The sequence below is a fragment of the Aythya fuligula genome, chromosome 8, assembly GCF_009819795.1.
Source record: "Aythya fuligula isolate bAytFul2 chromosome 8, bAytFul2.pri, whole genome shotgun sequence".
In the NCBI taxonomy this organism is placed as follows: Eukaryota; Metazoa; Chordata; class Aves; order Anseriformes; family Anatidae; genus Aythya; species Aythya fuligula.
Window position 1 is genome coordinate 21,363,078 of NC_045566.1, and position 14,575 is coordinate 21,377,652.

The window sequence follows — 14,575 nt, forward strand, 5'->3', positions numbered from 1 at the left end:
AGCGATGGGACCTGGTCTCCAGCACAAGGACACTAGGGATTGTGTAGACTAGGGATTAAAGTACCGTGGTGTGCCTGCCCTGGCCTCTGCATGTGGTGGATGACCAAGGGGAAAAACCTATGGGAAGGCACAGGGGACCAGGCCAATGAATTATTAACTGAGGAAGGTTATTAAAAATAAATGGTGCTCCAAAGGGTTGGGAAAAACAGGCTGCTTGGTAAAAAGAACGACACCTTTGTGCCGAAGAAGTGCCAAAACTGAAGCCAACACGGACCTCATGAAGGATACTTGAAGGGGCAGCAAGCGGTTCCTCACTCTGCCACTGGAAGAAGAAGGCTGGGGATGTTGGGGCACGGTTCCTGTGCTGGATGGGCTTCTCACCCTAGTTTTGGTGAACACAACCACGGAGGCAACCAGAGGTTGGGCAGCATGACCGAGAGCGTGGCCATGGCCCCAGCCCATGGTGCCCATCGCTGTGGTGCTGGGCATCACCTCCCCCCGCGTTTTGGGGGGAGCTGGCACACGAAATGGCAGGTCTGGTAACGCGTATTTATAACAGCTCCGGCGTGCTGGGGGAGGCACCAGCTGACTGGAGGAGAGCGAATGCGATGCCTATATTTAAAAGCGGGGGGAGGAAGGAAAAAGTAAGGCAGGCAGGAATAAGGCTGCGAGCCTGACCTCAATTGCATGCCATTTCGGAACAGATTTTGGAGGCAAAAGAGGAAAATGAATCATGGGTTTGCCAAAGGTAGGTCATGCCGGGCTAACCTGGCAGCAGAGGACAGGTTTTCTGAGTGCAGGAAACGTGCAGAGCTGCTCGTCATAGTAAGGCTTTTGCTATGGGAAAGAGGTGACGAAGAGGAGCTGGTGGGAAGGGAGCAGCTCCGAGGGGGGGCTGGATGGGGCTTTGGGACCTGCGGGTGGGGTTTCATGGGGATGAGACACGTGTGTGCTGGAGGAGAGTGAAGACACCCCCTAAGAACCCGGGTTGCTGTGGTTGGAAGTGCCAGGGTGGAGGCGGAGGGGCAGGAGGAGAGGTTTGCCATCAGGATGATGAAGGCTCACAGCATCGTGCTGGGGTGCCCTGGGACCCATTGGGATGGCTCTTTCAGGTCTCCTGTGTCCTGGGAAGATGAACATTAACCATGGACTGGAGCAGGGAAGGGGCTACTAGGAAAATCAGGGAGGGAGAGGCAGTGATTTAGGAGAAAACTGGGGGAACCTTGCTTTATCTAGCAAGGCGGAGGCTGGGGATGGCCGTGATCGCTATCTATAAACACATCGGGATGGGAAACGAAGAGCTCTTTAAGCCAAAGGCCGATGCTGGCAAGAGAACAAATGGGTATAAACTGGCCACAAATAAATTTAGGCTGAGAGGTAGGGCAACCATTAGAGCGTCTGCTCGAGGAGCCTTCCAGTGGGAATAGTGCGTTATTCACGGGCTGGCCTGCTTCAGCCTTGGGGTGCAGAGGTGGCCACGATGGGCTGGATGGAGAAGCAGTGGGAAATGCCGAGCCCCTCAGGCCACGAGATCCTTGGGGGAGTAAAAGGACAAATTCTGGCCATTGGAGCAGGGCAGTGCTGGTCCCCAGTGCCACCAGTTTAGGCTGTGCCCGCAGAGCACAGTGGTGTCGGGGCGCTGCTGGTGACCCTGGGGAAATTGCCCTGTGCCCAGCCCTGGGGGAAGATGTTCACCCGTTAAAGACTCAGCTATTTTGCATCTTGGGGGAAATCCCCTGGCTTTCAGGCAGGGGCGAGGTCCGAAAGGGACCGGTCCCAGCATGGGTGGCAGGCACCCAGTGGCACTGTGACGGCAGGCTGGAGTCCTGCGTGGGCTTGGTCCAAGGGGTGCACAGTGCCTTGAAGGCTGATGCCTTGGAAAACGGGGCTGTTGGAGAGCAGTGGCCTGGAGCCAGGACTCGGGGAGGTCTGGGTGTCCCTGGAGGGTGGTGGTGAGCGTTGGCTGCCTGAGATTCCCATACACCGTTCCCAATCCTCGTGCTCACTTCTGGCCCCAAGGAATGGGGCTTGTGGTGGAGTAGGACCTCGAGAAGATGTGTGGTGCCCCTGCTGCCAAAGGAGGAGGGCGATGAGCCTCCACAGGTGCTTTCCCTGACCCCAAAGAGGTGCTGACGGGATGGGGTGAAGCCAAGGCACCCATTCGGGGTGTCCAGGGAAGGGGCTGGCAGGCAGCACCGGGGTCTCTGCCCATAGCATCCCCTTCCGTGTGCTGGTCAAGTGCTGGGATCCTCCGTGCTGGCACGGTGAGGACACTTTGGTCACTGGAGGAAGGCTCGAGCATGGTGGCTTTCTCCTCCCTTCCAGGAGATGGGCTCGGCTCCTGCGCTGGCCGGCGGGGAGACGTAGTGCCAATGAGTCAGACGAAGATGAGGGCTTAATTAGCACGGGGAAGGGAAGGGGAGGGGGGGGGGGGGGAGAGAAGAAGGAGAGAGAAAAGAGAAAGAGCCTTTCATCGCAACAAGATTGATGCCACCTCCCCCAGACAGTCACGTTCTGCCGCATCACCCTCCAGCCCGGCGTCATGTGCGCGCTGCCTGGCGCCCGAGGACAAATGGGGCCGGGGAGCGGCTGCAGGGTACCGGGGGGGGGCACTGCCTTAATTAAAGCCCCAGTGAATAATTGCCTGGAGCTGCAGCTTGCTCCTTGGGGCTCGGGTGGGATAACTCAGCAGGGTGACAGCAGGAGCCCATCAGGTTCAGGGGCACGGTTGTATTGCCCGGAGGAGGGTGGTGTGGTCAGTGTGGGGGGAGAAGTGCCACCCTCTGCCTTGGGTGTAACCTCACACCTGTGTTTTCTTTCCCCTCCAGACCAATGATGCCTTAGGAGCCACCTGGAACTGGCTGTACTTCATCCCCCTCATCATCATTGGATCCTTCTTCGTCCTCAACCTTGTCCTGGGAGTGCTGTCGGGGTAAGCCAGATGCTGTCCTCCTCCGGGCCGTGCCTGAGCCCCAAACTCTGCTCTGCTGTGCCCCTCAGGTCCCCCTGTCCCCTTCCACGCCTGTCCCACAGCAAGGGGTTGCTCCAAATGTGGCTCATCTCCTCTGCTCCCTGGGGAGGGATGCCGGGGCGGGGATCTCCACCAGTGTCCTCCCCCTTCCCCATGGTCTCCGCACCGCCCGGTGGTTGTTTATCACCCTCGTTGGAGATGCTTTGGTTCTCCTTCCTGACGAGCTTGTGGTTTTGGTCATGTGCAAGTTGTTGTTGGCACAAATCTGCAACCTGCTGGCAGGGTCAGGGCACGGAGGAGCGATATGGAAATGGGTATGAGCTGCGGATGTGTCTGCAGCGAGGTGCGCATTTGCCAGCTGCTGGTGCGTGGTGGGCACAGGATGGGCTTGGGGCACCTCGGTGCTCTTCCCAAAGGAACGGAGATTTTAATCCAAGCCATCAAGCTGGGTTTGGAGAGAAAAAGGCTTCTCGTCTCCATGACGATGAACCAAGGTTGCACTGGCACATCCTCAGCTCTGGCAGGGGTTAGAGAGCGGGGAGGGAGCGAGGCTGTCGGGAGCGAGGGGTGGCTGTGGTGAGGGCAGGGGGCACCGTGAGGGTTTGTGCTGGGCTCCTGGTGTGTGATCAACATCCCCACGTAGCCTTGTGGGCACTCCGAGCTGCTCTTTTGGATTCGGAGATAGCATTCGGTGAGAAAAAAAAGACTTCCCTGTGTGTGCAGGCTGGTGCTGTGAGCAGCACATTTCTCCTTGAGCTTAAAGCCATGTAGTACATTTCCTTGGTGCTTGTTTCTTAATGGCTTGTGATTTTGGGATGCGGGTATCGAAGTGGAAGCTGGTCCTGGCCATCTCTATCATTGTCCTAAATATCCCTGTGTGTTCAGGGGTGGTGGTGGTGGTTTTGGACATGCTTCTAGAGAGGCAGGCAGGGCTTCAACATCTCCAGGTGGCTTGCAACTCCCCAGGTCCAGGTGCAGGGGCTGTGGGGACAGGCTGCAACGAGGTTACATGCTGCCTTGCGGAGGATGAAGAATCCCAAGCAGCATTGGGTGACTTTTGTGTTCCTTATGCCACGTCCAGCTTGGGGATGCCAAGTCCGGGGTGGCCGCGGGGACACCCGGCTGTGCCCTGCCCCTCCCTGGGTGCTTGCCCCCACCGGGACCGTATGGGGCAGCCCTTCCCGTGCCTGCCGAATTGGATGCAGTTGTCTCGGGCTCTTCCCAGGCGCCGGCTGGCATTTCCACTGTTTGTTTATCGCTGATAGGGTTTGTATTGGGGAAGGATGCGCGTGGGCGGGTGGCCTAATTGGCAATGGAGATGCTCTCGTGGCGTGCCAGCTACCTAGGGAAAAGCACGGCTGCTCAGCTCCCGCGGGGCTGGGCGAGCTGGGCTCTGCCATGGGTGCAAGGCCACCAAGGGGGCTGTGGTGTCCCCAGCCCCTCCGTGGGTTCGGGACCCCCTTGGCAGTGAGGCTGGCTGTCCTCTTGCTGAGCTGGTGGAGGGGTGTGAGGCTCGGTGCTTCTGCATGCACGCCCCGTGCGTCCTTGAGCGAAGGTGTGTGAGGGCTCCTTGCCTCGCTCTGCTTGCTGAGGTTTTGTTTTTAATGCTTCTCACCCTTCTGTTGTGCTGGAGGAGAGCTCCGGGCTCCACTCCAGGAGGCAAAGGTGACCTCTCCATCACCGTGCCCTGCAGCTGGGGTCCGGCCGCATCCCCCTGCTCTGGGCTGAGCGGGGAGGAGGAGGTCATGTTGGGGACGAGCTCCATGGAAACATCTCCATGGGAAAGAAATGTTTCCTGGTGTAATAGCGCTGCTCTGGGGGAAGGAAAAAAGGCTGTGTGTGGCCAGCTGAAAACACGGTTGCTCTGCTAACTCGGGGCGCTGCGCTCGGCAGCGAGTCCTGGTGGCCCACGTGCTCGGTCCCATCTGCTATTGTAGGGGAAAAGCAGGCAGGAGTCTCTTCTCTGGCTTCTGCCCTCCTGTTTGCCATGACTTCGGCTGAGACAGGGTTACAGTGATGCTGCTGTGCGTTGGCCAACCCCAAAAAATCATCTGCGTGACCCACGATGAGGAGCAGAAACCTGCAACCTGCACTGACTACTGACAAGGTCCCCTTGGTTCTTCCAGCCTCCTCCTCTTGCTTCATCTCGCAACTATTTTCACCGAGGAACCAACCAGACGCCCCAGGCAGGTCCTGAGTGCCAAGAGGCTGCAGGAGGACATTTGTTTAATGTGCCACCATCAGAAGAACTTCGCCGGAGCCCAGATTTAGCAATCTCCTGGTTGCGATGCGCATCTCTCCCAACAGTCAGTTCCCCAACTGTTAGGCTGAGGCATGACCTCCGTGATGTAAACAGCCTGGATCCATCTGCTCCCGAGCACAATGTATGTGGGAGAGGAAAAGAAATGATTTCCATCCTAGCGAGGCTCCTCAGTTCTCTCTCTAAATACGCACACATGCGCTGGAATCGCATGCAAGGCTATTAAGAGGAGATGGAGTCGCTCCAGGCAGGGGCTTGGAGAGCAAGTTCTTCTGGGGCTTTGGCATTTATTACTGTGTCTATTAACTTTTCCCCTCTATGGGTGCAATTACGGATCAATTAATTCTAACTGAAAGCAGAAAGGAGAGGGAAAAAAAAAAAAAAAAAAGGAAAAAAAATTGGCCCCATTCCGCTTTGAGAACATTTTGCAGGTATAGAGCCCAAGGAGATGTGACTGCTCAGCTTTTAAAGCTACACGGCTCCTGAAATAATCCTGGCAGAAGAGCTGGAGCGAGCGAGGATGGAGCACCAGCCAAGATGCCCTGCTTTCTGCCTCGTCGCAGCCTGTGGATCAGGAGCTCAGGAAGAATGAGGCTCACAGCAGGTCGTGTGTCCCAGGGCTGGGCTCAGCCTTGAGCCAGGGGGATGCAAAAGCTGCCCCGTGCTGGAGATTTGCAGAGGTCTGCAAATTTGTAGAGTTTTTTTTCATTTTCCTTGGTTGTTTTCCATGCAAACCAATTTGGATCCACGTGTTCGGGCTGCATCTCCAGCGTGGCAGCGCTTGGAAGCTGCAGAGACCTGGTGGGAGCAGCGATGCTGGCCCGGTGCGGTGGCACCTCGTGGTCTGCAGCATGGATGGGGACCGACCCAGGGAGGCTCTGTGGTAGTGCCAACCAGAGGTCCTCTGGGAGCCGATGGCAGAGCAAGAAGCTGAGCACGATGGCAGGAAAAATGAGATCCATCTGCCTTGTACCAAACAAGAGAGTAATTTAAACCCTGCTAATTGCTTCCACTCATCCTGGTGATGTTAAGTCTTTTCTCCCTTTAAGTCTTTTCTGCCCCCCACCCCCAGCTCTTGCACTAAGCCTTTGAAAGAAACGACTAATGTTATAATTAAAGGATCAATTTGGCAAGATTTCTTTGTCTTAAGATCTTCTTTCTTTCAGGTTGGGTTAGCGCTGCGCTCCCGGTCTCCGGAGAGCATTCTTCAGCTCCTCCAGGAGCCTTCTGTACCATCTCTGAAATCTTTTCACTTGGCTTAATTTGAATTTTTTTCCTCTCCAATTTTGAGGCATAACAAACGATGAATAAGATTAAGTTTTAGCAATTAATAATAAGGGCGTTGAAGGAACGAGCGCACGTTTTCGACGGAGGCAGGGTTGGGTTTTTTTATTTTTTGACGGCTCCGCGCAAAACCCGGGCCCCGCGTTCGAGCTGGATCAGGTGCTTCGAAGCCAAGCGCTGGGAAGGAGAGGATCAACGCCTGGGAGGTGGGTGGTGTGCGGAGGGGAAAGCAGGGAGACACACTGCCACAGCACAGAAAAGCTGGTGGGGACGTCGGCAGTGACAGCAGGATGCCACCATGTGTGCCCGGAAAGCGGCGCGTTGGATGTGTGGCGCTCCCTGTTGATTCTCCTTGGGGATTACTTGCTAGCAGGTCTCAGCCACGTTGCGTTTGCTGGGCTCTGTGCCTTCCTGAGGATCTGCTCTGTGGGCTGGGGGGGGACAGGTTGGGGTTTGACGCTCTTCACAAAGCACTCAGTGGAAAGCTCATGTGTTGTTTTTGGAGTTTCGCTCCAGGTCTTCCTTAATTTCAGTTGTCCTGGTTGGCGATAGCTGTAGGAGTTGGACTTGGTAGATGGGTCAGGTTGATGGCTGGACCCGATGATCCCAAAGGTCCTTCCCAACCCAGGTGATTCTATGACTCTGTGATGATCCCAAAGATCTTTTCCAACCCAGGTGATTCTGGCCTTGGAAAGGTGCCGACTCACGGTGACCAACACCACGTTACAAGGGGGTGTTTGGTGCCGGTGTTGGGTGGGTTGGGCAGGATCCCCTGAATGAATCACTTCACGTTGCCAGCTCTCCGCACGTCGTAGGAGGCTGTTTGTTTGTTTCGCAGCAGCAGAGTGACATACCTAGCGGATGCGTTGTGGGTTTCACGCTCGATGCTTAGCTCTGGATCCATTGTGTTCGCTTGGAAGCCATCAATTAGAGCGCTCCGCAGTTCCTGGGAAGTTAGCGCCATGAGACATTGGAAATCGGTGGCTGCTTTGTGCTGCAGCTCACTCGCAGCACTGGTCCCACACCTTCTGTTTGCTGTCACGTGCAAAGGGGGGACAAAACCCTCCCTGTTTACAGAGACAAAATCCGGGGAGGGGATAGGAGGAGCGATGCGGTGTGAGCTGGGGGCAGCGATTGCTGGCAGAGCCCGGGGCGCTCGAAGCAGCGCTGCCTGCACCGGTGCTGCCCTGCCTGCAGCGGAACAAAGCCCTGAGCTTCCACCTCTGCTGCTCTCGTTGGGCTGCCAGACGCTCCTGGCAGCAAGGGCTGACCCTGCTATGCTGCCTTCGATGCCACCCCCTCCGAGCAGGGGGGACGGAGCTGCGAACCCCCGCGCTGTCACCTCGGGACAAACGTTGGAGCTGCCACTCGGCGGCTGGCTCCCTTTTTCCATGTGCTGTTTGCCCTCTTTGACTTGTTTTCCTCTGTTTGGAAACAACGAGCTCTGCAAGCTCTCGGCTGCTCTTTTCTCTCGGGTCACGGAGTGCTGCTTGCTCCCGGAGAGCGAGCGCGGTGCGTGCGCAGAGGTGCTGAGCTGCCCTGGGGCTGGCGGCCCCGTGAAGTGCAGGGCACCTGCTCCACCAGAGACATCCTCAAGGGACTTTGCAGTGACACAGATGCCTGGCCCCGATCCCAAACGATGGTGGAGCTTGCTCTGGGATGGGTGAGAGCTTGTTGACTGGAGCCAAGTGCAGACAAGAAGTTGCTGGGGAGAAGAGGGGAGGTATTTAATGCGCTCAGTGGGCTGCCTTCGCCACCAGCAGGCGCAGTGTGAGCCTCTCCCATGTTTCTCACTGCTCTGAGCACCTCGAACGCAGCGGGGGCTGCACTGTGATGCGGCTGCCGTAGCTGGGAGGTTAGGAATGACTCCAGCCGTGGGGATCCGTGGGTTTTGTGAGTTTAGATCCAAAGACTGCAGCCTGTACCTCGAAAGGAAACCTGAAGCTGGAAAACCCGGCTGGCTCGGATGGAGGGGCTGTGCTGCTGGCCCCAGTGGTTCAATGTGTCTTTGCCATCCCAGTGTCTCCATTCTGTCTTGTCTCCACTCTGGCTCATCCCCCGGTTATTTGAATTTTTGGATTTTATTTTCAAAGCTGCCCAAATCCCAGGCCTGAGAGATCTCCAGGGTGCCTGCTCTCTCCTCCTATTGCCCGTCAGCAGCAGTGCCTGTAACAGCGTCGCTCCTTGGGAAAAGTGAGGTGTCCCGTAAAATAACCAGCCAGTGTTGGCTGTGTCCCCACTGATTTTGGACCCGACGTGGAGCCACAACAGCCCACATCCCTTTGAGGGACCAGCTTATAGAAGGAGCCCTGTGGTGCTGGGAGTTGTGACTTCTCCTCTGGAGATTCCTCACCCTGGTAGAAGACTTCCAGCAGCACCCGTAGGAAAATCTGCTTTAAATCACGAGCTTTCTCCCTGGGAGAAGGCAGCCACCACCACCTGCCTCTCTTAAACGCTGTAAGCATGCCCACAGGAGTACAGTCAGGGGGTTTTGGACCCTCAGGGTCCCTGCTCCAGCCTTTGCTGTCACCTCGGTGCCACCACCAGACATTCTGCCTGGTGCTGCCAGCCCTGCTCCCTGCTTGCCACCCTCCGTTTAGGCTCGGGTGCCGGGTTACAGGCTGCACCATTAGTTCAGCACGCTTATTGTGGTTCCTTTACGTCTCTTGGGTAAATACCATCCGATCCTCCTGAGTTGCACCTTTTCATCCCTGTTTTCCAAACCGCCTGGTGTCCGTTCTGTCCCGTAACCTTTTCTGACACCCTCCTGGAGCAAGGGTGTTTTTCCTCAAATTGTGGTGCTTGAAGCTGGACAGGAGCCGTGTGCCGAGACCTTGCTGGTGCTGAGCAGAGCAGAAGTGTTACCTGATGCCATACAGATGGTTCTCCTTGTCGTACAGCCCACCACAGCTGGCTTTTCCACAGCAGCATGCTGCTGCTGCCTCCTCTCCAGCATGTAAGCCAGTACCTCTCCTCTCCCCACCCCACCCTTCCTGCTGCCTCGGGTCATTTCAAGACCCTTTTGGTAGCAGGTTTGTTGGAGGTGCGTTTAAAGGCAGTGAAAGGTGATGAATAGATGGCTTTGAAGATGGTTGGCTTGTTTCAAAGCATGGAAAGCACAGTGTTGGTGTGACCAGTGCTGTATCCCCTCTCTGGGCTCAGAGAAGCTCCTGGAAGGATACAAGTGGGCTGCAGCACCCATGATATTTTTTTTTCTTCCCCTTATTTTTATTTTTTCCCAAAAAAGGGGCACTTTTGTGGATGCTTTAACATGTTTTCTTCTATTAAGACTGGATCTGGGCCCTGCAGAGCAGTGATGCTGAAGCAGCATTGCCGTGAGGGCGCAGGAGCCTGGGGCAGGAGGCTGCTGAGCATGGCCATGCCCCTGGGGTCTCCCACCAGGATGCTCTCGCCCTGTGTCAGGGGAATGCCAGGGCTCTAAACGGGAATTTTCCTCCCTGGGAGGAGCAAACCATCTGCTCCCATCGCCACGGAAGGCTGGGCACGGTGTCTGGATGGTTCCTCGCCTGCAGGAGGATGATGGCACACTGCTTGCCAAGCTCCCCCCGCCACCTCCATCCCTCGGTGCCCACCTTTGGCTTTCCAAAATGTACAGCTGCAACCACACCAGGTCCAACACATCCCCGTGCTCGGCACAGGCTTTTCCATGGAGGAAAGAGAGGAGGCTGGAGGCTGAAACCCCTACATCAGGCTCTCTGTGCACACTTTCACCCTGCCTTTACAGATTTGGAGAGCCCCCCTGGCCTGGGGAGGGATGCCCTGCTCAAATTGGCCCCCCGGAGCCCCTTGCAGAGCCGAGTGGTGCCATCCCGTGAGCCATGACCCGCACACCTCGGGGAGCAGCATCCTCCCGGGGGGCCAGCCCCGTGCCTGGAGCGTTCCCAGGCGGCTGCCAGTCAGCGCGGCCGGCCCCGTGCTCGCACCGCAGCGCTATCTCTACCCGCTGCTGCAAATTGGCTCTGAGCAATCCTTGATCTGTCAGCATCGCCTACCCACTCTCAGATGTCACCAGCCCCCGCTGCTGCCCCGCTCGGTAACGTGTCTCTCTGAGATGTAATAATTCATTAACTTGAATTTAACTTTATTTTTTTTACTTCTTCTTCTTCTTATGCCTCCTCTCTGCCCCCCTTCCTCCTCCTAATGGACAAAAGCAATTAGGCTCCATTAGGGAGCAGCAGTGTGGGAAGCGGCTCCCTCGGAGATGCTGCCGCAGCAGAAGGGACCGCGGTGTCCCTGGGTTTGTGTGCGTGGCACCAGCTTCTTGCAAGCTAGGGCTGCACGAGCAAGCACTTGGACACGGGGAAGCATTGGTGCCTGCTTCTGGCACCCCCCAGCTCCGAGGGACAAAGGACACCCAAGGGACAAAGGACACCGAGGGACAAAGGCAGCGTCCCCGCTGGCTCTGGCTGCGAATGGCAGCTCCCCGCTTCTTGGCACCTCGAGTTCGCTGCTGTGCAGAAAGCGGCGTGGGGGATGAAGCCAAAATCATCCTGCCTTTCCTCCGCGCCAGGCGAGGAGCGTTTTTCACATGCCGTGCCCAAACTGGCGAGCGCCTTTCCCCGCCGGCTGTGGGAGGTCTCCTCCTCGCTCTCCCCCCGCCCTTCTTCCCTCCGCTTAGGCTGCTTTTTTCTCTTCCTCCCCTTTTGTTCTCTTCCCCCTTCCCTGCCCTAGGAAGAAAGTCTCATTTCAGTCTGAAAGCCGGAGCTGGAGGGGGAGAGGCATTTGATGCTTAATGCCGGAGCGGCAGGAAACTTCACCTTCCTGGGGTGGAATTAAAAATGCTCGAATTGTCTGGGGATCTTAAACAAGAGATGCAGGGAACATTCAGGGCTTTTCACACAAACACGCGCGCGCACATGCAAAAGCCCACACAGCATTAAGGGTGTAATAGCTCAGCTGGGGTAATGCACTTGAACTCCCTCTGCAGCAGACAGACCGATTCTTTCGCTTCTTTTGAGTATTTGGAGGCTGGAGGTTGCTGCTGCTGCTCTCTGGGGAGAGAGATGCTCGCCTCGAACGGGAGCGGAGCTGTTTGTTCTTCCCCATCTGCTGCTCATCTGGGCACGGTGGGGCGGGGGTGCTTGGTGCAGGGCCCATCCTGGTGATGCTTGTGCGAGAATGGGTGTGCTGGGGGATGTCTTTTTGCAGGGGGGGACACTTTTTGCGTGTCAACGTGTCCAGCAGTAGAGGTGGAACGTGTGGGTGGAGATGCCCCAGGTGTTTGGGGTGTGTGAGTGTGGGTGTGGGAACTCCTGGAAGTCACCTTCCATGTAACACAGGGTGCTGGTGTGAGGATGCTGTGCGTGGGGCTGCCTGCTTTGCCACATCTGTGTTTCTTGCCAAATATTTCCATTTCTTCCAAATTCCCCTGGCTCCTTCCCCGTGCTCCATCCTCTGCCCTGTGCGAGAGGAGCTGAGGGCGCTGCTCCCCTTCCCTCTTTGCTCATCCCATGTCCCTTGCAAATAACTCCCCCATTCTGGAACTGTCCCTTCTGGCAGATTTTTGCTCATCCAGGCTCTTGGTCTCACCTTGCTTCGCTGGGTTTGGCCACCGGATGGGTGACAACAGCCACGGGGGACATCAGGGGACAGCTGGACACGAGGCCAAGCAGGGGACAAAGCCACACAGGAGGTGGCAGTGCCCAACCTGGGGGCTGCAGGGTGGCGAGGTGGACGGGATGGGATATCCGTGGGGCAGGAGAACCCCCTGGTTGTGCTCTCACCTCCCCCTCTGCCCTGTCCCAGGGAGTTTGCCAAAGAGCGCGAGCGCGTGGAGAACCGCCGAGCCTTCATGAAGCTGCGGCGCCAGCAGCAGATCGAGCGGGAGCTCAACGGCTACAGGGCCTGGATAGACAAAGCGGGTAAAGGCTGGGAACCTCGGGGGTGATGGTGCTGAGGGTGGCTGAGATGGGGACGGATCTCTGGACATCACCCAGGGTAACTCCAGGGCTGTCTGGGTGCTCTCATGGTGACCTTGGGCGCACGGACGGGCTCAGCCCCAGCAGGAGTGATGCTCCAGCAGCTCTCCAGCCAGGCTGTGAGCAGGGACATCCCCAGCAGCTGATGAAACCTCGCGTTTTGTGGCACAGAAATGTAATATTTGGGGCGTGAGGCACGTAGTGTCACCAGGAGAGGCAGCTGAGCCCTCGCGGCCATGAGCCTTGCTGCGCAACACGTCCCCGTCTGCTTGTGCTCGCTGGAGCTTCACGCAGAGGTGGGCAGTGGGGAAGCAGAGCAGTGAGCAGCACCAGTGGTTTTCCAGCTTTTAACCTTATTTCTATTTTTATTTTTCTTCCCCTGGAGAGGTGATGGCTCTCAGGTTCCTATCGTTCCTCTAAACAAGGGTAGCACTGCTCACCTTCAGCTCTGCCTCATGCGCCATAGTCAGCTCCCTTTTCTGCCGTGCCACTGCCTGGCCCTGGGACCCAGCTTTCCTGGCATCCACAAGACTCAGATAAATCCCCAGCTTTTTTTTTTTTCTTTTTTTTTTCTTTTTTTTTTTTTTTTTGCTTTCTTCTCTTTATACTCATGAATTCATGAATAAAATCAGCTTGTGAGTGAGTAGAGGGCAGATGTTTTGTTCCTCCAAGGAGTTAGCAGAAGGTGAGGAGCCCTTCAGAGACACAGAGGATACGGAGAGGGGTCTCCTTCAAGAGCATGACTCAGTAAAGAGACTTTCTGTCTACAATACTCAGCTTATCTATGGAGGCTGGTTACAGAAGCCAGGCTGATCAGAAGTAATTTCTCTTCCTGATGCAATGTGCGGTAGCTGCCCCTTGTCACCCCCAAAGAATTTGCTATAGGACACTGCCCCAATGCTTGATGAGAGTTTGCAACCTGTAGCGACCACCTCTGGGCTGGGCAAAGTGCTTAGGTACTGGGCAGTGACGTGTGGTGTGCTCCACCTTTGGTGTCTTGTCTCCTGATGCTGAACTGTGTGTTTTGCGTAGAGGAAGTCATGCTGGCCGAAGAGAACAAAAATTCCGGGACCTCAGCCTTAGAAGGTAAGAGGAGCCAAGCCCTTCCTGGTGGCTGGCCACAAACGGAGGCTGAAACCCTCCTCCGTGGGTGGAGGGAGGTCTGCAGACGTGCCAGGGGGCACATCCCACCGCCAGACCCGGGTCAGCCAAGCACTGGGGTGTGGAGCCATGAGTGTGTTGCTGGCAGAGCCGTGCCACCGCAGCTCCAGCACCCCTTCCTCTCCCCCTGCCAGTGCTCAGGCGAGCCACCATCAAAAGGAACCGGACGGACACCATGAACCGCGACTCCAGCGACGAGCACTGCGTCGACATTGCCTCGGTGGGCGAGCGGAGGCTGGCGCAGAGAAGACCTCTCCATCCCACCCTGGGTTGGTCCTGCTCCAAGCTTTTTTCACCCCGACCTGGCTCCTGCGGGGCTGGGGCACCCGGTTCATCCTCTCACCTTGGTATCTTCTCCTTTTTTCCCCCTCAGGTAACCCCTTGAGCCGCTCGGGCCTGAAAGGCGCCAGGGTGGATGGTGCCTCCTATCTGCGGCACAAGGAGCGCCTCCTGCGCATCTCCGTCCGCCACATGGTGAAATCCCAGGTCTTCTACTGGATTGTCCTGAGCCTGGTAGCCCTCAACACCGCCTGCGTGGCCATCGTGCATCACAACCAGCCCGCCTGGCTCACACACTTCCTCTGTGAGTGCTTCGTGCCAGGGGCAGAGCGTGCATGGGACGGCAAAACCTCCTGCACCCAGGGTAGCCTTTCATCTCCAACACACCCTGGCCACTGGTAGCAGTCTCGGCCTCACAGGGAAATGTGGAGAAGTGTTCCTGGCCTCATGCCCTTCGGGTCTGATGGTTTTCTCAGGCAGATTGCAGGATTCAGGTGGATTTATCCCAAAATTGTGAGCAGTGGTGCTCAGTACATCCACATCCAACCTGGCACGCAGCACTGTGCTCAACCCCCGGCAGCCGTGTGTTGCTCCTGAGCTGCTGCAGGAGGGACGCTGCTGCTTTCCCATCCACGTTTACTCTTCTTCACCTTGAAAACGTCCCTGTCAAGCAGCAGGCCT

At 56.8% G+C, this 14,575-nt stretch overlaps 1 protein-coding gene across 1 annotated transcript in view; it reads left to right on the forward strand.

Annotated features, from left to right (window-relative positions):
• The window catches only part of CACNA1E (calcium voltage-gated channel subunit alpha1 E), a 77,442-nt gene that overhangs the window by 29,337 nt on the left and 33,530 nt on the right, over positions 1 to 14,575 (forward strand). The window contains exons 8-12 of the mRNA XM_032192425.1: positions 2,829 to 2,932; positions 12,282 to 12,397; positions 13,487 to 13,540; positions 13,750 to 13,884; positions 13,989 to 14,198. Of these exons, the coding sequence (XP_032048316.1) occupies positions 2,829 to 2,932; positions 12,282 to 12,397; positions 13,487 to 13,540; positions 13,750 to 13,884; positions 13,989 to 14,198 (619 nt within the window). The remainder of the gene's footprint in view (positions 1 to 2,828; positions 2,933 to 12,281; positions 12,398 to 13,486; positions 13,541 to 13,749; positions 13,885 to 13,988; positions 14,199 to 14,575) is intronic.